Source organism: Dendropsophus ebraccatus, chromosome 6 (genome assembly GCF_027789765.1).
Source record: "Dendropsophus ebraccatus isolate aDenEbr1 chromosome 6, aDenEbr1.pat, whole genome shotgun sequence".
NCBI classification, from domain to species: Eukaryota; Metazoa; Chordata; class Amphibia; order Anura; family Hylidae; genus Dendropsophus; species Dendropsophus ebraccatus.
The window spans coordinates 65,022,812-65,048,220 of record NC_091459.1 but is presented as its reverse complement, the minus strand read 5'-3'; the positions used below and the strand labels follow the sequence as shown (position 1 = coordinate 65,048,220).

Sequence of the window (25,409 nt, the reverse complement as noted above, 5' to 3'; positions counted from 1 at the left end):
CCAAAACTGTAGGGATGCCCCCCCCCCCAGCGCATCAGAGATATTTCTCTCCCCCAGTATTGTATATACAGTACTGTATATGCCCCTGCCCTCCAGCATTGTATAAACTCCTTCCCTGTTGCATTATATACATTCCCAGCACTGTAGACATCCTTTCTTTCCTCCTTATTATGTACCTACAGTTAATAAAGTAAAAAATGTTAATGCCCCCAGTCTAATGAAACTGCCATACTGTCACTCCACACTCTAGTGTAACTGCCATGCACTGTCACATGAATACTTAGTACACGCATATAATATACAGTAACCCTAAACTGTTCTGTGGTATACCACTGTGAGGTAGATGTTATCAGTGGTATTATACAGCTCAGCCAAAGGTGGTAGTGTCATGATGCCAGTGCTAGTCCAGCACACAGGTGTGATGGTGATACCTGCTTTGTAGAGGATGGCTGGCTCTATCCCTCTAAAATGATTGGTGACCTGCCAGGCTGTGATGGGTCCCTTGGGCTCCTGTCACGGTAGTCCTAATTGGCAATTGACCCACCTGGACTATCGGTACCGCCACCCACAAAAAGGGGAAAAAATGACCCAAGGAGTGTAGCGGGTGTGCATAGGTGCTGGTGCAATGGAAGCGAAGTGAGCGACTGAGCCTTAGTGAAATAAATAGAACAACTTTACTGGATAGTCTCTGGACAATATAAACATTTTGACAGTTGATAGACAATCTTGATACAGACTTTAGTGCTTCAGTAGATCTGTGCTGGGAGATACTTGTAAATGCTGAATATAGTGGAAGTAGATATAGCGGTGTTTGTAGAGCTTTAGAGTAGAGCGGAGCAACGTAGATGAGAGCAGTATGTCAAGGGAGTCCCAACCCAAAGTAGTACTATGCTCTGCCGGAACTTGAGAGACGAATACTTAAGAGATACTTGAGAGGGAGAAGTTTACTTGTGCCTGTGTTTAGACTGCCACCTGACCACCTTCTGCCCTACAGTGTTGAGCTACCCGTCCCAATAGGGGGACACAAGCCCTAGTCATGGTTACCTGAACGAAGCTAAGTGTCTGCGGTTCTCCAGTGTCACCTGCACTGTGAGATAGGATACGTAGACCCTCTTGTTGCTTTGTCCTATCCAGGCTAGTTCCTCTGTAGATACAATATACTTTGTAGAGTGGTTCTCAGTGTGGGCTGAGATGATCCCCGACTTTTCTCCCTCTATAGTGTATAGCACTGCATGGTAGATAAAGGTAGGCTGAGTGTCTTTGGCTGTCTCATACACGTGTGTGTCTCTTACAAACTCACTAGACCACACTGCACTGACTTTCTGTCTACATGGGGTTAACTAGCTATAGGAGAGAGTATCTCCTATAGGTCAGCACAGACCACATGGTACAATAGCAACAGTAACCCTTTGCTTACTACAGCTGTGCAATGCATAAAAAAAGCTTAAAAGCAACACTGACACCTAGTGGTGAAACTATAGAAGGCTACCTTCATCACAACTGAACTGAAGAGAGAACTTTACGACAGGAGCCTAGGGCACTTAACAGTGGGATACCGCACCACTCCTCTACAAAAGATGAGGCTCTGCAGCTGCTGCAGAACATCATCATCATACACCTCAGCTGCTGTAGAACAACCTAATAGACCTCAGCTGCTGCAGAACCTCATAATACAGCAAATTCTCCTCTGTGTGTGCAGTGGATCCAGCTAGTCTCAAGCCTCCATGTCAGAACTAATATTCACCATACACAAAGGAGAACTGCTAGCAATGCAGCCTTAGGGCTTTATCCAAGTTCAGCAGCCACCACTAATCAAATGCTGAACGCTCGGGTTCGGATGGACTCGAGCATGCTCGAGGTTCGCTCATCTCTAGTTAAGATATAGGCCCAGATTTATCAGCTCTCTTTCAGTGTCTGCGCTCTTGTATCATTGTGGCCCTTCAGGAACTACTTGCTCAGCCAGTCAGTGACTGTAGCTGTGTCCTGCCTAACTCACTGATTGGCTGAGCAGGCATTTTGGACTGTGACATCACAGAATCGGGAGCCAGGTCAAGGGACCATGAGCTGTGACGCAGCACTATGGGGGCAGGTAAATAGGACTTCTTTATTATGATCCCACCATGCCCTGTCCTTCCTGGATTTTTCACTGTTGCTTAGAATACTCCTTTAATTTCTGCGTCTCTCTCTAATATACACACAGCCTGCTGCAACCATAGCATGCACACACAGCCTGCTGCAGCCATAGCATACACACACAGCTTGCTGCAACCATAGCATGCACACACAAATAGTATTTGGTCCCTTTGTGCAACATTATAGTCCCCCATAGCAGATAAACCCCTCCCATGCAGTCCTCCCAGAATATGACCCCTCCCCCATGCAGTAACCCACAGTAGATGGCCCCCCTGCGCAGTCCCCAATAGTAGATTTCCCCATATGCAGTCCCCCATAGTAGATGTCCCCCATAGTAGATACCCCCATATGTAGTCCCCCATAGCAGATGCCTCCCATATGCAGTCCCCCATAGCAGATGCCCCCCATATGCAGTCCCCCATAGTAGATTTCCCCCACAGTAGATGACCCCCACAAATGTCTCCCATAGTAGATTTCCCCCATAGATGTCGCCCATAGATGTCGCCCACAGCAGATGTACCCAATAGATGTCCCCCGACCCCCATAGTGCATAACGCCCCCCGCCTGCCCGCCCCGGCTCTAAAAAGAAAACTCACCTGCCACTCTGCTCTCTCTTCCGGCACAGGCAGCGTCTGTGACAGACGCTGCCTACGTCGGAAGTTCCGGACCCTGCGCCCGATCGTGTGTGTTTTAAAGAGGCCGGCCCCTTGTGAGTCGACGGGTAAGGAGGAGCAAGGGATTGGCCCCGGGAGGTCACTGGCCTTTATGGCATTTGCCAGAAGTGCCCTATGGCCAGTCCTGCCCTGACTGCAACTATAGCATTCGCGCACACACACAGCCTGCTGCAGCCATAATACACTGAAAAAAAACCAGACACGATCTTCTCTCAGAGAGAAAACACCACATTGACTGCAGTATATTACTGCTACACTGCATATGTCTTCTCCTCCTTCTCTATATTACAAAGGATATCGTCATTTACACAGCTGCTCATATACAATCATCCAGCATCCAGGAAGGGAACAGCACAGATCTCCCCCCACACAATGGACTCTTCCAGCTCAGAAACAAACTGCCAAATAGTAATTGACAAAATTTCCCGACCAGGTTATCTAGTAGAGCCAGTGTTTTGTTACTAGTATATATGGAGGAAAGGTCCTTAGATTGATAGAACATAAAATATATTGATGAGTAAAATTTATAAAATTCCTTTGAAAACAATTATAAAATTGTACAAGATTTTTTTTTTATTTTTAGAGCTGGAGTCTGAGTTGCCTTATGTCAACAGTGTAACCTGTTTTCACCTAGAACCCAAGCTGGACCCCGCTGAATGTGGTTCCTAATAGATGGATAAACAGCAAGGCATCACTTGGACGTTATGTGAGGCTCAGTGTAGAGAAAGTGCAAGAGGTAATCACTTTTTTTTTTTGTAGCAAACATTATTTACAGTAGCCATTAATGTTTCCTGAACAACTTCTGAAGGACAAAAATTCTCTTCAACATTCAGAATGACATTGGAGCAGTGAGACTACCTGGGGATGGACAGACTAACCCTGGGCACAATAACCATAAGGAACCACCCTGTTATCTTGACCTGTCTGTGTATCCTCCTCCTCATATCACACACTACACAAGTTCCCCTTCTGGCTCTTCTGATGCATCTTCTAATGCTACAGACCTGGAGGTATGTGGTGTATTTTCTTTATTCATGACATTTTCAGTCGCATGCAGGAAATAACATGGCTTTCTTCTATGCTTTTGTGAAGGTTTGCACAAATAATTTTTAGTTTTATGAACCAAAATGTGTTCTGCCACAACCGCATTTTATTGTGGTCAATGGATTTATGCTTTGTTGCTGAATTATTGTGCACATTTTTTCACATAAGTCTGTTCTCTTACTTTATGACTTTTTAGGTGGGGTGTAATAGTTTGTGCTTTTTGATTTAGGGTTCCTTCACACCTACCGTAAATCCGCAGCAGATTTAACTAAGTGAATGAACACAGCATTAAATACGCACTGTCAAATCCGCTGCGGATCCGCAGCAGATTTGTAAGTGCGGATTTGATGCTGTGTTCATTCATTTAGTTAAATCTGCTGCGATACGGTAGGTGTGAAGGCACCCTTAAAGGGGTTATCCAGTGCTACAAAAACATGGTCACTTTTCCCCCTCTCTTGTTTCCAGTTCAGATGTGGATTGCAATTAAGCTCCATTTACTTCAATGGAACTGAGTTCCAAACCCCACCCAATCTGGAGACAAGAGAGGAGGAAAAGTGGCCATGTTTTTGTAGCGCTGGATAACCCCTTTAATGAATTCTACTAAAGGTAATCTACCACTAGATAGGCCCTTTTTATTAGAGGTGTACGTAGATGCCAAAGCCAGAAACAGACTATAAACAGAGAACAGGTCATAAAGAAAAGACTGAGATTTCTCCTCTTTTCAAATCCATTCCTGGCTTCAAAAATCTGACAGATTACTCTCTCTGTGTAAAGGCATAGGGCATAACTGTACTACATATCACAGCAGATTTCGCTGCAAGATTTGCAGCGTGAAATCTGCTGCAAATGCAGTACATGTGAACAGGGCCGTCTTTCCCATTGGGCAGGGTAGGCGGCTGCCCGGAGGCCTATGGCTCATGGGGGCCCCAGTGGCAGTCGCCTACCCTGCAGAAAGGGAAAGACCAGGGGCGGGCTGGGCGGGGGGGGGGGGCGTGTGCCCCCTGGGCCGGTCTTCCTCACCATTGAGTGGGCCGCGACCCGCGGCCGACCCTTTGCAGTAGTTGAGACTGAGAGAATAGCGCGGCCGTCCGCCGCGCTATTCCCTCAGTCTCTTCTGAGCCGCCTAATCCCCCCCAGGAGCCGCAGATGTGCAGAGCGCAGGCACGTCTGCAGGCACCTACATCAGGTCCCCAGCGGCTGACGTCATTTCCCTGACGCGCCGCTGAGGACCTGAGAGCGGAGAGAGAAGCCGCCGAGCAGGGAGAAGCTGCTGCAGACTGAAGATCCGGCCCAAGGAGAGGTGAGTTGCATTTTTTTATTTTTATTTTTAAAACCCCTTCACATGTGGCCACGCGGGGGGGGGGGCAGTCGGGGCGGGGGTTTGAGATGCACACGGAGGGCTATTTTATATTTTTATATGGGATGATGCACAGGGGGTGGGGTATTCTTTAAGGGAGGATGCACACGGGGGGCTATTCGATAAGGGGGGAATGCACAGAGGGGGCTATTCTATAAGGGGGGATGCACAGGGGGGGCTATTCTATAAGGGGGGATGCACAGGGGGGCTATTTTACATAGGGGGATGCACAGGGGGGCTATTCTATAAGGGGAGATATTCAGGGGGGCTATATTATATAGGGGGTGCATGGGGGGGGCTATTCTATAAGGGGGGTATACTATATGGGGGGATGCACGGGGGGGCTATTCTATAAGGGGTGGATGCACAGGGGGGGCTATTCTACATAGGGGGATGCACAGGGGGGCTATTCTACATAGGGGGATGCACAGGGGGGGCTATTCTATAAGGGGGGATGCACAGGGGGGGCTATTCTACATAGGGGGATGCACAGGGGGGGCTATTCTATATGGGGGGATGCACAGGGGGGCTATTCTATAAGGGGGGATGCACGGGGGGGCTATTCTACATAGGGGGATGCACAGGGGGGCTATTTTATAAGGGGAGATATACAGGGGGGGCTATTCTACAAAGGGGGGTGCATGGGGGCTATTCTATAAGGGGAGTATTCTATATGGGGGGGATGCACAGGGGGGCTATTCTATAAAGGGGGATGAACAGGGGGGGCTATTCTATAAGGGGAGATATACAGGGGGGCTATTCTACATAGGGGGTACATAGGGGGCTATTCTATAAGGGGGTATTCTATATAAGGGGGATGCACAGGGGGGCTATTCTACATAGGGGGTGCATGGGGGGGCTATTCTACATAGGGGGATGCACAGGGGGGGCTATTCTATAAGAGGAGGATGCACAGGGGGGGCTATTCTTCATAGAGGGAAGCACAGGGGGGGCTATGCTATATGGTGGGATGCAGGGGGGTATTCTATTTCTTTTTCCCCACATGGGGCTGCACAGCACAAGGTTAGGGGGGAGGGATGTGGGGACTTGATCTTGGGTGGGGGGGCCCAGTCCACAGCTGTGCCCAGGGGCCCATAGTTTTGTTAAGACGGCCCTGCATGTGAATGCAACCTAATGTGGCTGCTATTGTACCTGGTGAATGATGAGTGTGTGGAGAAGTCCAGTTCTGCAGCTACTGTATATGGTCGATCATGTTTTTGTGTATGCCAAATAAAACATTCATTTCAACCCTGTGAACATCCCCTCATGATTCTAACGTTTAAAACGATCTTTATTTTAGAGAATCTTCTTTTTTCTAAGTAGCCCCCTGGTTTTCACACTTAAGACACCTAAACAGTGGGGATCCCGCTGCTGAGACCCCACTGATTGAAGCACATGCCTAAATGATGTGTCCCTGATTGAAAACATAGAAAGGCTATGTTCACACACTGTTGAAATTGAGTGGATGGCAAAAATTTGCCCTTATTTTAAAACAATGGCCGTTATGTGCTATTAAATGGTGGCCATTGACTCAATTTCAACAGTGTGTGAACATATCACTCAAAAAAGAAAAATTAACCACTCAATCATAATTATGCCTCATAATATTATAGGCGTATACCTTTCTTAGTTTGGGTTCCCAGGAGCTTGTGGAGTGTGAATAGGCAAATGCAAAAATAAAGTTCTTGTCTTGAAGCACTCAATCCCATAAAATCGCAATCAAGTAAAAATACAGTCCACATATAGAGCATGTAAATACAGAGCTTTATAAATAAATAATAATAATAAAACTGTACAGATGTACACACATGATGCTCTATATGTGGACTGTATTTGTCGTGGATTAATAAAGGATTGTGATTTTATGGGAGTGAGTGCTTCAAGCAGTAGCGAAAATAGGTGGGGGCAGGGGGGCAGTCGCTCCCGGGCCCACACTGGCAGGGGCCCACTGAGGTCTCAGACGCTTAATGCTGTCTGCAAAAGCTATTTCTTTTTCAGACAGCCTTATCACCTGTGTAATGGGCCCTTAAGACGGTAACAGCACCTGGCAATAGGGGGCCCCCTCAGCCGTCAGATGCCGTGCCCAGCCAGGGCTGGATCTTCTCCCTGTTCTCTTCCTTCTCCACGCTGCTTCCTGCTCTGATGCTGGCCCTCCCCCTCCTCTCCCTCACAGTCCTACAGAGCGTGTTATGAAGGGGAGGGAGGACAGCAACTGGAGGGATCCTGTCGTCTATGGCTGGCAAGGACTGATAAGAAGTCCAGCAGCAGCTCTGACACTGTAAGTGATCATAATCTGTGTCTGTTATGGTGCCGGGAGTTGTCAGGTACAAGGACTGTGTGAGAGGACACACACACAAGCTGTATAAAATATATATATATATATATATATATATATATATATATATATATATATATATATGAGCTCCTCCTAGTCATTTGGACACTGCTGTGTGTGTGTGTGTGTGTGTGTGTGTATGTATGCGTGTGTGTGTGTATGTATGTGTATATATATATATATATATATATATATATATATATATATATATACACACACTCACTCACCGGCCACTTTATTAGGTACACCTGTCCAACTGCACGTTACCACTTAATTTCTAACCAGCCAATCACATGGCGGCATATATATATATATATATATATATATATATATATATATATATATACACACACACACACGTGGTTTCTCCTGGTCAATTGATCACTGCCATGTATATGTGTGTGTGTGTATGTGTATATGTATATATATATATATATATATATATATATATAATGTTGTTGTGGGCAGGAACCGGGGCAGCTGCTAGCTAGATGGTTGTCACGGTTTAGGCACGAGGGGTCACAGCTGGAAACCGGGCTCCTGACCGAGCGGAGACTAGGCATGTGATTCTTCGTTGTCCTTAGTCAGGGCACCAATAATTACACCAATACCAAGGTTCAGAAACAGTAGTTGCATATTTATTGTAACGGTGGTAACTAGTAGTAACAGTCTCTCTGGATGCAACTGGGTATAAGGCAGACTTGAATAAGGCAATGGGTAATGGGTGATGCTGCAATAGGCTGTGATGATAGTGTACTGACTGATGGGAGTAGTAGTGATACTGAGGATAAGATGCTGGGCGGAATGGAAGTGAGATGAATACTTGCTGTTGATGATTAGAGAAGATGATGAGAGGAATGACTGAAGAATGGCACCCAGATCTTGAGAATAGATGAGAATCTTGAGAACTTGAGAATAGAACACAGCCAGGTACACTTCTGGTAATGCTGCAGCAGATACCGCAGGGTTGCGGCCTTGTGACACAGGAACGATCAGAAATTAGTCAGATGGCGCTAATATAAATGGGCTGTACCTCCCCAGATCAAACACAAAGGAAGCACAAACAGTTCAATCGGGATCGATTGGATTTTAAAGAGAATCGTGCTTACAGCTTCCTATCTAAACCGGCACCGAGGGAAACAGAAGGAGAATACACCTCCACTGAGACAGAGGCATCAGACTCAGAAAGCAGAGGACGAGGGGAAAGAGGCAGGGGGAGAGGCATAGGGAGGAAACCATATAGAGGTAGAAGAGGGAGAGGTGGCAATCCCAATTCAGAGCAACCTTTTTTAGACAGACCCTATGTCCCCTACCCCCTCAGGAATCGCCTGAATTAGTACCCTTGAGCCAGGACCTCCAGATTGTCAATCTCTCTACAAAGGTCCTATCGGCGGAGGAGATGTGTGTCCTTAGCAAAGGATTGGGATTTGTCCCTACGAATACCTTTCGGGAATTCCAATGGGTTAAGGACCTGCATCTCTTTGTCCGCAAGCTAAGATGGCATAAATTCCATGCACTTCAGGCTAAAAGAAAGAGCATGGAATTAGGGATTCCTAGAGACATTATGGAGGGGGCCAATATTTTGGTTGAACTGATGGATGATGATGGCATTGAGTCAGGCATGGGACCATTTACTAATCTCAAGTGTAAGAGTGACCGGATGCCACCTTTAGGTGATATCTCTTGCATAGATGTGTTCCTAGACTTGGTCCTGAAAGATATGGAAGCCATTAAATCAAACCATCACATGAATTACACCAAAAACGAAATGAAGGCCATTTGCGGACTAGAAAGGGATACATCCATTGTGATTAAACAGTCTGATAAGGGCGGAAACGTGGTCGTGATGGGGTGTGAGCAGTATAAAGAGATGTGCCTTAGCCTGTTGAAAGAGGAAACCAACTACAAGTGTCTCAATGCATGTCCTATGACCGACTATAGGCGTGAGTTGTACTCACTTGTACAAGAAGCATTAGCAGATGGCATTATCAGTAAAAGTGAAGCAGAATTTTTGATACCCAAACACCCTGTCATGGCCACGTTTTACGCCTTACCTAAAATCCATAAAGGATTAACTCCCCTGAAAGGGAGACCAATTGTCTCGGGAGTAAACAGTCTGACCCAAAATATTGGAGTGTATATCGACAAAATATTGCAACCGTTTGTAATGTCCCTGCCGTCATACACGAGGGATACAACTGACCTCCTCAAGAGATTGGAGGGAGTGTCGCTGGACGAACAGTCTTATCTCGCCAGCATAGATGTGGAGGCGTTGTATACCTCGATAGACCATGACCTGGGCATTGCAGCGATCGAGTTTTTCCTACGGAGTAGGGGACGCCAATTTGAACGTCACAATAAATTCATTGTTGATCTTTTGCGATTTACTCTTACTAGGAATATCTTCACCTTTAATCGGCGCTTCTTCCACCAGCTCAGGGGAGTGGCCATGGGGAGCCCTTGTGCCCCCACGGTCGCAAATCTCTTCCTGGGTTGGTGGGAGGAGGCCAAGGTGTTTGTTGAGGACAATGTCGACTACACGGAGAAGGTGGGCCTCTGGTCCAGATTCATTGATGACGTTTTCGTCATATGGAATGGACCAGAGGCCCTGTTTGTGGACTTTATCAAGAGTCTTAATAACAACAGTGTGGGTTTACACTTTACACACGAAATACATAGGGATCGTCTGCCTTTCCTAGATGTCCTTATTTCGCGTGATAGTGATGGCAATTTGATGACCACAGTATATCGGAAGCCTACGTCCACGAACTCACTCCTCCATTGGCAGAGTAGCCATCCGAGACCCCTGAAATTGGGAATACCAAAGGGGCAATATTTACGCATGAGGCGGAACTGCTCCACGGAGGAGGAGTTTGAGGCCCAGGCTAGAGACCTACGGGTTAGGTTCCTATCGAGGGGCTACCCAGATGATGTCCTAAAAAAAGCGTACCGTGATGCCAAAAATAAGGCAAGAGCAGCCTTGTTAGTACCCCAGCAAAAACAAGGGGACACCATGACCACTCGGGTCTTAGGGACATATGATTCGGGTGCGACTCAGATACGTGAGATCCTCAATAAGCACTGGGACATCCTGCGGATGGACCCAGATTTACAAGGTAAAATAGGTGAAAGACCAGAAATCACATTCAGGAGAGGGAGAAGTTTAAGAGATCGACTAATTAAAAGTCACTTTATGCCCCCCGTGAACAGAACCTGGCTTGATCGACCCCTAGTGGGCTGTTTTCGATGTAGCGGCTGCGTGGCATGCAGCCACATAGAAACAGGTAGAGAATTTAGGAGCAACATAACAGGTACGAAATATGACATCAGGAGCTTCATTACCTGTAGAAGCAAAGGGGTGATATATAAAGCGACATGTAGCTGCGGTAAGGAGTACGTGGGTAAAACGATCCGCGAATTCCGTCGCAGGATCGGAGAACATCTATGTGATATAAGACGTGAGATGGACAAACCCTTGGCGAGGCACATCAATACTGAGCATGGGGGAGATGTGAGTGGCCTTAAATTCATGGGCATAGATTTGGTGCAACCCCCAGTACGGGGGGGTAACTGGGACAAGAGAGTCCTTCAGCGAGAAACTGAATGGATATTCAGGTTAAAAACCACAGCACCGAATGGGATGAATGAACAGCTCAGCTTCTCATGTTTTTTGTAAATATAATGCCTGCCACTGTCATTCAAATCGGTAGTTTCTTTTACGGATAATTTCCTGTTTGCACTTTATGTTTGGATAGCCTTTGGCTTCTATCTTACCTCTAGATGGGGCGTTTTGCATATCCTTAAGTAATTTTGCATGATGTAAAGATAATGTATAGATCTCCGCATTTCTGTAGCCAGTTCTGAGATACCCTGCTGTAAACCCAAAGGGCTTATACGGTTCACCAGACGGCGCTTGATTTGTTTACAGAGGTCGTCTAGGTGACGCCGCAGCGCACCGTGAGAAATACGTGATGACGTCATGACGGGCAATGACGCATCACGTCGGACGGTCCGGCAGCGCGGTTTGAAGTTATTTAATCCCTGTGTATCGGCGCAGGAACAGGTAGCCACTGCTTCCAGAGTATCCTGGCTTGATATTTCGCCAGGAAGGGGGTCGCCTGCCACTGCAGGGACCAACCACACGCATCCCGATAGGCCCGGACACCATACCGGAGCCTAATTGTCAGTTCATTATATTTTGTTATTTAGATTTATTTTTTGGTTTTCCCTGTGTGCCTCGCTTCCTTGATAACCCCAGTACACCTGGCAGAAACGCGTCGGAAGGTGGGGGACCTGCACGCTAGGAAGGGAAAATTAGGGTCTTCTTGACAAAGGGGTAGCTCGGGGTAGGGGTCGCCCTTTTTAGGGCGAGTGCCCCGCTATTCCCTGTGCGAGCAGGGATAGTACGGCCTATATTTCATCCAGGGCATAGTAGGGCCAGTGGGTCTCCAACACCTGTACGCTGGACTCTCTCTACCTCCGCAAGCTACGTAACAGTAACAACGCTTGATTAAGACATCAGATGGGTGAGACAATACCATTTACTATTTATTTATTAAACCCCTGATGATTGTTGTTTTGTGACTATTTGCAGTGACGTTACCAGTTAGGGTGGAATTTAGGCCACCATTTGTACATTATCTGTTTGTGTTGTGTCATGTGGGGATCAAGTTTTAATAGAAATCAGTAAAGGTTATTTTTTAAGTGTATACCCCTTCTAGTTTTGTGCTTGTGACACAGGAGCAGCAGCATCACACAACCTATCCCCCTGAAGGTGGGAGACAAGAGACCAGGCAGAAAGGAAGTCACATGGTATTCCCCAGCCAAAGCTCGATGGCCATTGGAGTTACCATGGAAGCAGGGGCAGTCACGTGACATTTAGCCATTGCATCATCACACCATTAGGCATATAGGACTAAATATACATGAGAAGTACCATACTTGAACACTGGGGGGGCGACATAATACCCCTAGGCACTGATAACTGAATATGCCTACAAGAAATGAATGGAATAGCAGACCTGAATACTGAGAGGGGTGACACAATGCACACAGCTTGCAGTGCACCATAGCTTTCCAGAACAGAACTGGCTATGATAAAGGTACAGAGACAAAGTGACATAGATACTCTGTTCTGGGACACTGCACATATATATACACACATATACTCACCGGCCACTTTATTAGGTACACCTGTCCAACTGCACGTTACCACTTAATTTCTAGTCAGCCAATCACATGGCGGCAACTCAGTGCATTTAGGCATGTAGACATGGTCAAGACAATCTCCTGCAGTTGAAACAGAGCATCAGTATGGGGAAGAAAGGTGATTTGAGTGCCTTTGAATGTGGCATGGTTGTTGGTGCCAGAAGGGCTGGTCTGAGTATTTCAGAAACTGCTGATCTACTGGGATTTTCACGCACAACCATCTCTAGGGTTTACAGAGAATGGTCCGAAAAAGAAAAAACATCCAGTGAGCGGCAGTTCTGTGGGCGGAAATGCCTTGTTGATGCCAGAGGTCAGAGGAGAATGGGCAGACTGGTTCGAGCTGATAGAAAGGCAACAGAGACTCAAATAGCCAACCGTTACAACCAAGGTAGGCAGAAGAGCATCTCTGAACGCACAGTACGGCCAACTTTGAGGCATATGGGCTACAGCAGCAGAAGACCACACCAGGTGCCACTCCATTCAGCTAAGAACAGGAAACTGAGGCTACAATTTGCACAAGCTCATCGAAATTGGACAGAAGATTGGCAAAACGTTGCCTGGTCTGATGAGTCTCGATTTCTGCTGCGACATTCGGATGGTAGGGTCAGAATTTGGCGTCAACAACATGAAAGCATGGATCCATCCTGCCTTGTATCAACGGTTCAGGCTGGTGGTGGTGGGGTCATGGTGTGGGGAATATTTTCTTGGCACTCTTTGGGCCCCTTAGTACCAATTGAGCATCGTTGCAACGCCACAGCCTACCTGAGTATTGTTGCTGACCATGTCCATCCCTTTATGACCACAATGTACCCAACATCTGATGGCTACTTTCAGCAGGATAATGCGCCATGTAATAAAGCTAGAATCCTCTCAGACTGGTTTCTTGAACATGACAATGAGTTCACTGTACTCAAATGGCCTCCACAGTCACCACATCTCAATCCAATAGAGCATCTTTGGGATGTGGTGGAACGGGAGATTCGCATCATGGATGTGCAGCCGACAAATCTGTGGCAACTGTGTGATGCCATCATGTCAATATGGACCAAAATCTCTGAGGAATGCTTCCAGCACCTTGTTGTATCTATGCCACGAAGAATTGAGGCAGTTCTGAAGGCAAAAGGGGGTCCAACCCGTTACTAGCATGGTGTACCTAATAAAGTGGCCGGTGAGTGTATGTGTGTGTGTGTATATATATAATATATATATATATATATATATATATATATATATATATATATATATATATACACATATACATTACATACATTTATACATACAGCAGTGTCCAGCAGGAGCCATATATATGTATATACACTAGTGTCCAAGTGACCAGCAGGAGCTACATATTGTATATACAGCAGTGACCAGCGGAAGCCATTTATATGTATACACTGTATATATACAGCAGTGTGACACCCTTGCCGTAGTCAGTATAATGGAGGTCAACCAGCTTTCTGGCATCCTGTAGTCAGTATGATGGAGGTCACCCAGCTTTCTGGCATCCTGTAGTCAGTATGATGGAGGTCACCCAGCTTTCTGGCATCCTGTAGTCAGTATGATGGCGGTCACCCAGCTTTCTGGCATCCTGTAGTCAGTATGATGGAGGTCACCCAGCTTTCCCAGCATCCTTTAGTCAGTATAATGGAGGTCACCCAGCTTTCTGGCATCCTTTAGTCAGTATAATGGAGGTGACCCAGCTTTCTGGCATCCTGTAGTCAGTATAATGGCGGTCACCCAGCTTTCTGGCATCCTGTAGTCAGTATAATGGAGGTCACCCAGCTTTCCCAGCATCTAGTACTTAGTATAATGGAGGTCACTCAGCTTTCCCAGCATCTAGTACTTAGTATAATGGAGGTCACCCAGCTTTCCCACCATCTAGTACTTAGTATAATGGAGGTCACCCAGCTTTCCCACCATCTAGTATTCAGTATGATGTGCGTGTGTGTGTGCGTGTGCTATATTGCACATGGGTCTGTACTAAACAGAGGAGGGGGGCAGGGGGACAGATAAGATAGATAGATAGGAAATGGATGTCTAGCAGCTCATCAAATATCTTGGATTGTACATACATGTATGATCACAACCAACTCACCCATTTTAATGTCTAAAAGCGTATTACCTATACCACTATTATTTAGGCAAAGATAATCTGGTTAAAAGGGTTCTCCAGAATTAATTAAAAAAAAAATAGTTGCTTTCTTCCAAAACAGCGCCACCCCTGCTCTTAGGTTGTGTGTTGTATTACAACTTGGCTCTATTCACTTCAGTCGAATACAACACACAAACTGAGGACAAGAGTGGTGCTGTCTGTGGAAGAAAGCAGCTATATTTTTCTAATCTTAAGCACTTTTAATTTTTTTGTGCTTCTATATGTGAAATGTAGAAGCCTCTTACACTGCTCTTTATCCTTATTCACTATGGGTAATGTTGAAGAATATAGCCTTTATTTTAAAATCCTTGTCACCTGCTGAGGTTCCCTATGGGTAAGGTTGGTTGGGGGGCCACTCAGACTCACTTACCCCCCCTAGGCTGAACCCCTGGCTTCAAGACAAGAACTTTTTGGGTTTTAGTGTGTGTAAACATAGCTTTTCTGTGTTTTCAATCCACTCCTGGGTTTGTTTACAAATTCCTAAAAAAACGGCTACTGATGTTTAATCAATGTAAATCTCTTTATTATCAAAAATATCAATAAAATCACAACATGGAGTAAAAATCATGCACACAAGAGGTACTGTCTAAACAGATGATAAGATGGATACAACAATGTATCCCTAAATGTAAAGGTATCCACTACTGTGTGAATCCTGCCTACAGCATGATATTGGCTTTGATGCTCTGTATTGCACTAGACTGTCCATTGCTATTGCACTAAACCCAGGTGAAAGGAAGTATGTAAACAGTAATGAGAAAGTTCTCCAACAATAAATACACTGACTGGGACAAAAAAACAGTACCTGATATAACTGTGTGCTGCCACCTCTAACGCACGTTTCGCGTACCGCTTGTTCACAGAGGAGTTGTTGGCATGCTGTAGGCAGGATTCACACAGTAGTGGATACCTTTACATTTAGGGATACATTGTTGTATCCATCTTATCATCTGTTTAGACAGTACCTCTTGTGTGCATGATTTTTACTCCATGTTGTGATTTTATTGATATTTTTGATAATAAAGAGATTTACATTGATTAAACATCAGTAGCCGTTTTTTTAGGAATTTGTTGATAGAGACCCAGGCAGGTCTGGTGGTCGTTGTAGGATATCCTGGTTTTGTTTGCAAAATACTGAGCAAAAATACTGTGTGGGAACATAGCCTTGGAGCATAAGGATCTTAACAACTTTGACCATGATACAATTGTGATGGCTAGACATCTGGGTAAGAGAACCTACCAAAGTGCAAGGATTGTGGGATGTTCCCATTATTCAGTGGTAAATACATTTTAAAAGTGGTACAAACAAAAAACAAAGTAATTGTACCTGTTCCTCGAATATACTATATAGATTGTGCAATAGACTGTTGAAAAAGCCCTACACTATGGCTGTATAACCAGTACTAACCTCCGGATACACGTTCTATCCAGGTTGAGGTTTGTCAGGTAATCCACTGCCTGTATCCCCTCTGGGATAGTGTAAAAAGAAGCTAGCAATCCTCACTCCAGATGGTTGTGTGGTGATTGTTGAAGAGAGTTGCAGTCTGTTTGCTCCAAATGAAATATCCTCTTCACAAGGGACGCACTCCAGCCGGTCTTTTGCTGGGTAGTGTGACGTCACAAACTACTGAAGCTGATGGGAGACAAAACACCTCGACATGTTTCGGAGGATCCGCCCTCCTTTCTCAAGAGTATCTGCCTCCTGGTATCCTTGCTCTTAAGTAGGCTTGCCCAAGCATAGAGATTTACATAAATGCAAATAATTCAATTTCGCCATTCAGACCAGCTGGTTAAATTGTGTTTAGGTTGAAAATATATTTGTTTTCTGCTCTAGACATTTGTTTGATGTAGTCTCCTCCCCTCCAGTTTTTTCTTATTATTTCTATACCACATTTTAAAAGTGGTCATAGGAAAGAAATATGGTGAATTGGCAACAGGGTCATCATGGGTGGTAAATGGCAGGTGGCTGAACAATAATCCCATGCCTAGCGTATGTTAGCAAAGAGGCACAAATTTTGGGGTAAACCAGCTTAAGAACTAGTGTGGATTTCAGAGACTGCCATATGGCAGCCTCAGTTTCGCTCAGCAGGGATTTAAAGAAGTATTCCATTCATTTTTTAATATGTTGCTGCCCTGGTAGAGAACATAACAAACATGCTATTATTACCTCTGTGCTCCCCAGTGTCCTCCCATGGTATGTTGTGGTCCCACCCCTTCTTCCAAGACAGACTCATCTTGGCAGTCACTGGCCACAGCACTGTCCTATTTCCAGTCAGTGATTGGCTGAGCAGGCTGCCACTGCCAAGAGTCCATCTCTAAAGTGGAGTGGGATCTTTTAGCTCGGGACCTGAACATGCCATAAGAGGACAGTGGGGTAGCACGGAGAGGTAAGAATAGCATGTCCGGGCAAAATTTTTATTAAAGTGTTTTTTTCAGAGACTTTCTTTGTTGGTACAGGGCAGGGCTTAGTCACGTGGCACAATTCTTACATGCTGATACACACAATATCCTCTCCCTGTCAGACCTTATAACCAATTCCCATACATAAACATAACCTCCTTCCCTTACCTACAAGCTCACAGCTATATATCTAAAATACTAACGGAGATACACCCTACAGAATGGTCCATGTATGTTAAGAGAGCTATAACACACCCTCCCACTATGCGGAGTCACACCTCCTTCTATTATAAATTCATACACACCCCTTTAGATTATGCTAAGTCCTCAGCCGCCCTGACCAAATGGTCACATGATATCCCGGAACTGACAACCCCCGTCCTTCTTAATGCACACATAAGGGGCACTAGGTATCTGCCTTCCAGCCGATACTTGGAAATGCAACTGCAAATTTTCCATAGGTCCTACTTGTCACCAATTAGGGGACACAAAATGGGTATCTATCCATCGGACAACTGCTTTAGATGCCGGGAGGGAGGGGTGGGCATACTTCATTGTTTGTGGGAATGCCCTGTGATTCGCTCATTTTTTAACCCAGTTCAGACATTCGCCACTACTCATTTGGTCAATTATATCCCAATGGGCCCAATATGGGCGATATTTGATTACATAGGCAACCATGACTTTCCTTGCTCTGTGGGCGGCCGAAAACTCTTATATATGCTCTCTGCTGCAGGCGTGAAAACTATATTGCACTCTTGGAATCACCCGTCTGCCCCCCCCCCCCCCCCATTTAAACTGTTTCTAGAGAAACTTTCCTTTTTTTATGGCAATTGACTGGGTGCAGGCTTCGAAGAGGAAGGAAACTCGTGTAGAACGCTTTTTTGACTGTTGGGAGAATTATATTGCCCTATTACCTTTGCCGATACAACGTTCCATTAAGGAATGCTTTTGCCTAACCACTTGGTATCAGAAGAGGTTATTGCCCGGGGACCCTCCTATTGACTCGGGAGTATCCCATGCACCTGACCTGGAGGTCGGATCTGGACTTCCTATGAGAGCTTCAGTTGTTCTGTTTGTTAGGTTTGTGTATGTGTTTTAAATACACACTTTATCTCTTCATTTACTTGTATATTAACAGGTATCCTCTCACGTCCTAGATGACGCACAATGTACTGATTGTATTTTATATACCTGTATACGCCAACCGAGAACGTTACTCGTTTGCTGTTACTTGTTCCTCGTGTTTTTATAAAATTAATAAAAACATTTAAATATAAAGTATTGTTTTGCCCCCCAAAAGTTATACAAATCCTCAATATACACTTATTATGGGAAATGCACATATAGGGGGACATATATGAAAAGGCGTAAATCCCTTTTTAGGCGCAGATGGGGAAGATCGGCGTAAAAATATTCTCAAATGGTATTTTTTAAAATATTTTTTTCCGCATCTGCACCACCTTCACCAGTGGGGCGGAGAGGGGGCGTTACGGGGGTGGGCAGCACACAGAGGGGGCGCGGCCACTGCGTGCACCGCATTTATCAATTTTTCCGTGGAAAAATTATACTGAAACCTACGCCAGACGGGCTCTGTGCAATCTGGATTTATGTAGAGGTAATGCGCCTCTACATAAATCGTCTGAGCTCCGGAACTGTGGGGACATTTGTAAGCCTGGCGTAAAAGAAACGCCGGACTTCATAAATGTCCCCCATAGTGTTTTCTCCCTGCACTTACTACTGCATCAAGGCTTCACTTTCTGGATAAAATGGTGATGTCACAACCCAACTCCCAGAGCTGTGCAGGCTGTGGCTGCTGGAGAGGATGATGGCAGGGGGATGCTCAGTGTCCCCCCCCCCCCCCCAGTGCCCAGTGTCCCTCAGTGTTCCCCTGCCATCATCCTCTTCAGCAGCCACAGCCCGCACAGCTCTGGGACCGGTCGTGACATCACCATTTTATCCAGGAAGTGAAGCCTTGATGCAGTAGTAAGTGCAGGATAAAAAAGCACTTTAAAAGCATTTCATGTAATAAGTGTATATTGGTGATTTGGTAAAAATGTTCGTCTGATGAAAATATCCCTTTTAGTAAGACCAGTGTGCCGATACACCGGTCTTAATAAATCCCAAGTTGCAGCTTGTGTATGGGGCTATATTGGCACAGACTGGTCTGAGTGCCCATAATGAATCCTTTCCACCTCTGAAAAACCCTACAGTGGTATTTGTGCATCAGAATGGGACCACAAAGCAATGGAAAGAGATGGCTTGATTTGTTGAAGGTTTTCTTTTACGCCATGTGTATGGGGGAGGGATGGCAACAGGATGACTTATGGGAACAAGAAAAGCCAGCAGAGGCAGTATACTACTCTGGGCAATGTCCTGAGTCCAAGCATTCATGTGGATGTTTTTCTGACCTGTAACACCAACCTAAATATTGTACAGACGCAGTACACCTCTTTATTATCTAATGGCAGTGGTTCTTTTCAGCAGGAACATGTGCCCAGAACACTAACAGATCACTTGCTGCCTAAATTATCCTATCTCCTGACAATTGCCATCCCTAATGTTATGGCTAATGTGTGTGTATGTGTGTGTGTGTGTGTGTAATATCCATACATACCACTAGAGTTCACCATTTAATCTACATTTTATCTTTTTCAAAATCTTAGAATTGCATTTGAAAGCGTTAGACCCTATTCACATGTCTGCAATTGCTGACAGAAAATAGGATTAATGTATTTCAATGGCCCCATTCACACATCCATAGTTTTGTACAGGACTGTGGTCCGTACCGCAAAAAAAAAAAAAAAAAAAAAAGACTGGCCCTAGCACTAACTGAAACTCGTTTATTGACACCAATACAACGCTTCATTCTGCAAATTACTAGATTCTGCAGTGACCACGCTTTTTCATTTTTGTGGATCAGCAAAAAATACAGATGCAATACGGATTCAATACAGATGGAAATTTGTGGATTGCTAATGAAAAATAGCAGACTCAAATTTGCGGAGCGAAAAATATACTGACACAGTAGCACTCTTCTCTCCCTGGCTATCAATTAGCTTTCTCTTTTGCCTCATTATAGTCTGGGGGATTCATTAGCCGGCTAGAGAGTGGAGTGCATCTTTAACTTAAAGATAATAGGGGATCTGACTGCTGGGGTTCCCTGCAGTCTTGATAAGAGACCCTGAGATCCCAGATGAATAGAGTGGGCTGCTCGTGCATGCAACACCTCTGTTCATTCTCTATGGAGCTACATAAAAGAAACAAATGCAGCCCTTTTCAGCAGGGATTTTGGGGTTCTCAAGACTGCAAAAGACCCCAACCCCCCCCCCTCCCCCCGACATAGTTAGGCCCTATTTAGATAGGGCTCTTGGGAATAGCCCTTTTAGTTGGGTTTTAGTGAAAGAACCTGGTTATTACATCTTGAGATTTTTTTTTGTTACAGGCAGGACGTCGCTCATAATTATTTTATGGTGTTAATAACCATAACCATTAATTTGTATGGTCCATAGCACTGCATGGTTTGAGGAGAATGTAAGCCATTCACAATTCTTAAAAAGGTTTCCCTCACTGAAGTGAAGTCATATTAGCCTCCAGTGGATTTTTCCAGCAATTTTTTTATGCTTATTACATACCTTCTTTGTCAGCCATTTTTTTGTAACTAGCTTATTGCTGATGATCAACAAATTAAGCTTAAAGAGCGAGACAGTTCTTATCGGTGCAGATGTCCATTAGAAACCCTAATAAACATATATAACACCATGGTGACGGCACTCCGCTGTCTTTTTTCTGCACCCAGAGGGTGCAGAAGTGCTGTCACCATGTGCACCTCTGATAGGGGGAAAGGAACACAGAGAAGTTCACTCTGCAAGCTATGCTGTTTATGTATTTCCAGAAGCTATGTGAATAGCACAGCTCACAGGGCTACGCCTTTTGAGCAACTCGCATTAAAAGGAGGACTCCAGGCACAATACTTTTTTTCAATATGGCCAGGGAGGGGTTGGATAAAAACTAAAACATCCACTTACCTCTCTGGCTCCAGCGCTGATGCCAAAGTCCGCTGCTCCTGTCCCTGGCTGCTTCCCGGAGTTGAGAAGAGTCCTAGGAAGTGATGTGGCAGTCCTGCTCAGCCATTTAGTGGCTGCAGTGGTGTTCCACCTCTGCTGCTGAATGACCGAGCCTGCCTGACAAAAGTGTCCTGCCCGGAGTTCTCCTTAAAATTCAATGGGTCTTATACAAATTGCGTATATCCCCACCTTCTGCTGTTTTCAGCTTCATGACCCCCTTCAGCAGCTGTAAACAGGCCAGAGAGGGCCAGGAAACCATCTGTAACTGCAAGGGCATTCGGTGGATGCTCTTATAGTTGAATAAGGTCCTTTTAGAAGGGGCACTTCTGACAACTAGCCTGATAGACGCCCACCTGGCTCCCTCCGCAGCCTGTAGGTGGTCTGTTTTATGGAGTAGCTGAAGATTGTAGGTGGTGGAGCCAGGACCGTGGGACGTGAACTATAAAATATAACTTTTATTCATACATTAAAAGCGATGCTCCATGATAGGACCTACGCATTTCACGCCAATGTGCTTAATCATGGTCTAATGGACAAAATTAAAATCAACGAATAAAAGCAGGAGACCAACCAATAGATGTGTGACACGTCCCATCTCGCGAGAATGGAGCAAAACACAGCGGTGCAATTTAACCCTGTAATAGGAGTGCTAAATGTAGAGCGATAAGGCGCTTTGCACACTGGAGTATGATCCAAAAAACGCAAACAGAATTACCAAAATGTGTGTAACCATGGTTATAATGAAAACAATAATTAAATAGTGTTACAAGAAGCTAACTATTACTCTGCACCAATAGGCTTAGGAAATCAGGAAAAAGAAAAAAGAAGAAAAAACACACTCTAATCATAAATTATGAATAATGAAAAAGCAAATCATTTTTAAAGTTAAGACCTTTGGGATATCTTGTATCTAAACAATAAATCATCTCTGCTTCCTTATGCAATGTAGGATAAAATAGAAAAAACAACAGAAGCGCTCAGAGACTGATATTATAGAATACAGTGGGATCTTTGCAAAGAGCGGTATATTCCACTTACTTCACCGTGGGGGAAAGATCCGGACCATTGATCTGACCCCCTCCAGGACGCCTGTCAGTATGCGTGCATCAATGGGCAGGTAGCCGTCATGGGTTCCAAAATAGTTTAATTACAGAAATGGATGGCAACGCGTTTCGGTGGGTATAAGATCCACCTTTTTCAAGCCAACAGAATCTACCACAAATCTATTATTTATAGCAACCATAATTACTTACATACATGATCAAACAGGAGCTGTGTGGATCTCGCGCCGGACCGGAAGCGACGCGACGCACGGCAAAACCGGAAACGCCATGCGTTCCACGATGCGCTCCACGTCAGATGACGAGACCGGAAGTGTCCTGCGGTCTCGTCATCTGACGTGGAGCGCATCGTGGAACGCATGGCGTTTCCGGTTTTGCCGTGCGTCGCGTCGCTTCCGGTCCGGCGCGAGATCCACACAGCTCCTGTTTGATCATGTATGTAAGTAATTATGGTTGCTATAAATAATAGATTTGTGGTAGATTCTGTTGGCTTGAAAAAGGTGGATCTTATACCCACCGAAACGCGTTGCCATCCATTTCTGTAATTAAACTATTTTGGAACCCATGACGGCTACCTGCCCATTGATGCACGCATACTGACAGGCGTCCTGGAGGGGGTCAGATCAATGGTCCGGATCTTTCCCCCACGGTGAAGTAAGTGGAATATACCGCTCTTTGCAAAGATCCCACTGTATTCTATAATATCAGTCTCTGAGCGCTTCTGTTGTTTTTTCTATTTTATCCTACCTTGTTATACCGGAGTGGCATCACCCCGGGCTTTTAACGTAGCGCCCTCCATATTTGGATGTTTCGGTTGAGACGGAGATTGATACCTTTTAACGCACGATCTTGGATTTTGGTGGAGTGGGTAGGGATTATTCCATACCCACATACACCGGGTGAGTGCTATTGTGATTGTTGAACCCTTTATATTGGATGAGCGCTATCCACTACCACTATACTCCTTATGCAATGTGTACTTTGGCCAATCCCCTCCTCTAGATGGTCTGTGGACCTTGACAATACCATATACATTAAAACTGCTGGTATTGCCATCGTGGACTTCTATAAAGTGTCTCGCTGCACCAGAGGCTCTTACCCCATGTTTTCTGCGTATACTCGATAAGTGCTCGCTGATTCGTTGTTTGAATTTTCTAATTGTACAACCCACGTATGTGTCGCCGGGGAGATAGCATGGGTATATAACATGCTCGGGGATAAGATGTCGCCTAGAGTTCTCCCTCTGCGTGGGACGCATCTATAGCCTTGGTCAAGTACCTCGGCCAGTATGCTGTCCTGTCTTAGTATGGGTAAATTTTTATGAAGGATCTGGACAATCTTGTCATATTCCAGAGAGAAGGCAGTGGAAAAAGTTATAGGATTTGAAGGTGCCGTTTGGCAATTATTATTGTCTGCCAAGCCGACCAACAGAGAATCACGATTCGGTTAGCCTGCGGGCTCTGTTGATGGTGTGTTTGGTATAATTTTTTTCCCCCTTTTTATAAAATTTAAATATTATTTGATAAGCACATTTTTTCTTTTTTTCTTCTTTTTTGGACCTTCCTGCTAAATTGCCTATGCAAAATGAGCCAAACCTCACAACCTAGTGAATCGCTTACACCACCACCAAACATTCAGTCCGATCCTGGTGATTTCAATCTCAATGATGAAGTGAAGGAGCGCAAACGCAAATTGCAACAAGTATTTGACCTTACAAACACTCTCAACCCCGAATGCAAGGACTTATTTACACAATGGAAAAAATTGCGCTCCCAGGAATTGCGCTTGTGGTGGGATTCAACCACCCTTAAAACCTATGTGGAGCAACAAATGATACCGAGGGGTTTACGTATCTATAAAAATCCCACCACTAACCTCTCGGATGATTTTCAAACAGAATGGACAGAGGCTATCACAAATTTTTCATTCAAATTGATCGGAATAATTACAAAACATGAAGCTTTGAAACTGGATGAATTAAAAACTGAATTGAGTACTACCAAACAAAAATTGTCAACCTATGCGGGAACAGCAGAATACGAGACTTTAAATAAACAAACTTTACAGAAAATACAGTCTCTAGAAGAGTATATTATCAGTACAAAAAAGAGAAAGTTCCAACGTGACAATGATGATTACAGTCTCAATCAAGTGTACACCTGGAAACAAAATAGACGTGCACTAACTAAATCTATACTTAAAAAATCTAGCAATGAATCGCATCAAAATAATACGCATGTCAGTTTCTCTTCAGGTGAATTTGACTCCACTGATTAATCAGATAATGAGTCTGGAATGGACAATATGAGGGACCCCAATCGATCCACACAAAGTAAACTTAATGAACCAACTCGTGATAACACCAAAACCAACCAACACAGTAATTATCAACAGGGTGCACGAGGAGGTGGTGGAGGTAGACCAAAAAAACACTCAACATAATACAAATAACAAACAGTCAAAAAACGCATATGACGTGCGGGGCGAAAACACAAACGTCACTCAACGTTACCCCGCACGGGACAGACGAAAGAGGGTGTATTAGGCAATAACGAGGACCCCAACATTGACACTAACGAACAATCGGCCACAGAAATTGCCTCAATCCCAGAAGACACTTCCAAGACTTCCACCTCAGAGAGTCAAGCACCACATAGTCCATCCAATCTTGTGACTCACAAAACCCAGTCTGAATTTGCTTCTAACAACATAATCAACCTGTCAACCTTTCCTCTAAATAAGGATCATATTAGTATCCTCACAAAAGGCTTGACATTCGTGCCATCCAGTCACTTTGACATGTTTAAAACAATAATGGACATTACCCGATTTGCTAGGTTGTTAACCCTTAAAAGACATTTTTACAACTCCTGTAATGACTCCTCTATTATTTTACAAAACGAACCGGAATCCAGGACTAATGAATTTGTGAATCTTTTTTATTCCAGGATCAAGTTGATCTATTACAACTTATGGAT

The 25,409-nt window shown here is 44.8% G+C and overlaps 1 protein-coding gene across 6 annotated transcripts in view; it reads left to right on the top strand.

Moving 5' to 3' along the window:
• The window catches only part of TMEM44 (transmembrane protein 44), a 64,251-nt gene that overhangs the window by 35,444 nt on the left and 3,398 nt on the right, over window positions 1-25,409 (top strand). For 5 of the 6 annotated variants that reach the window (XM_069975065.1, XM_069975070.1, XM_069975064.1 and 2 more), the window contains 2 exons: window positions 3,442-3,543; window positions 3,641-3,817. In XM_069975065.1, the coding sequence (XP_069831166.1) occupies window positions 3,442-3,543; window positions 3,641-3,817 (279 nt within the window). Of the gene's footprint in view, window positions 1-3,441; window positions 3,544-3,640; window positions 3,818-4,316; window positions 4,458-25,409 lie in introns of all 6 variants that reach the window. The other variant, XM_069975066.1, reaches the window with a different exon arrangement.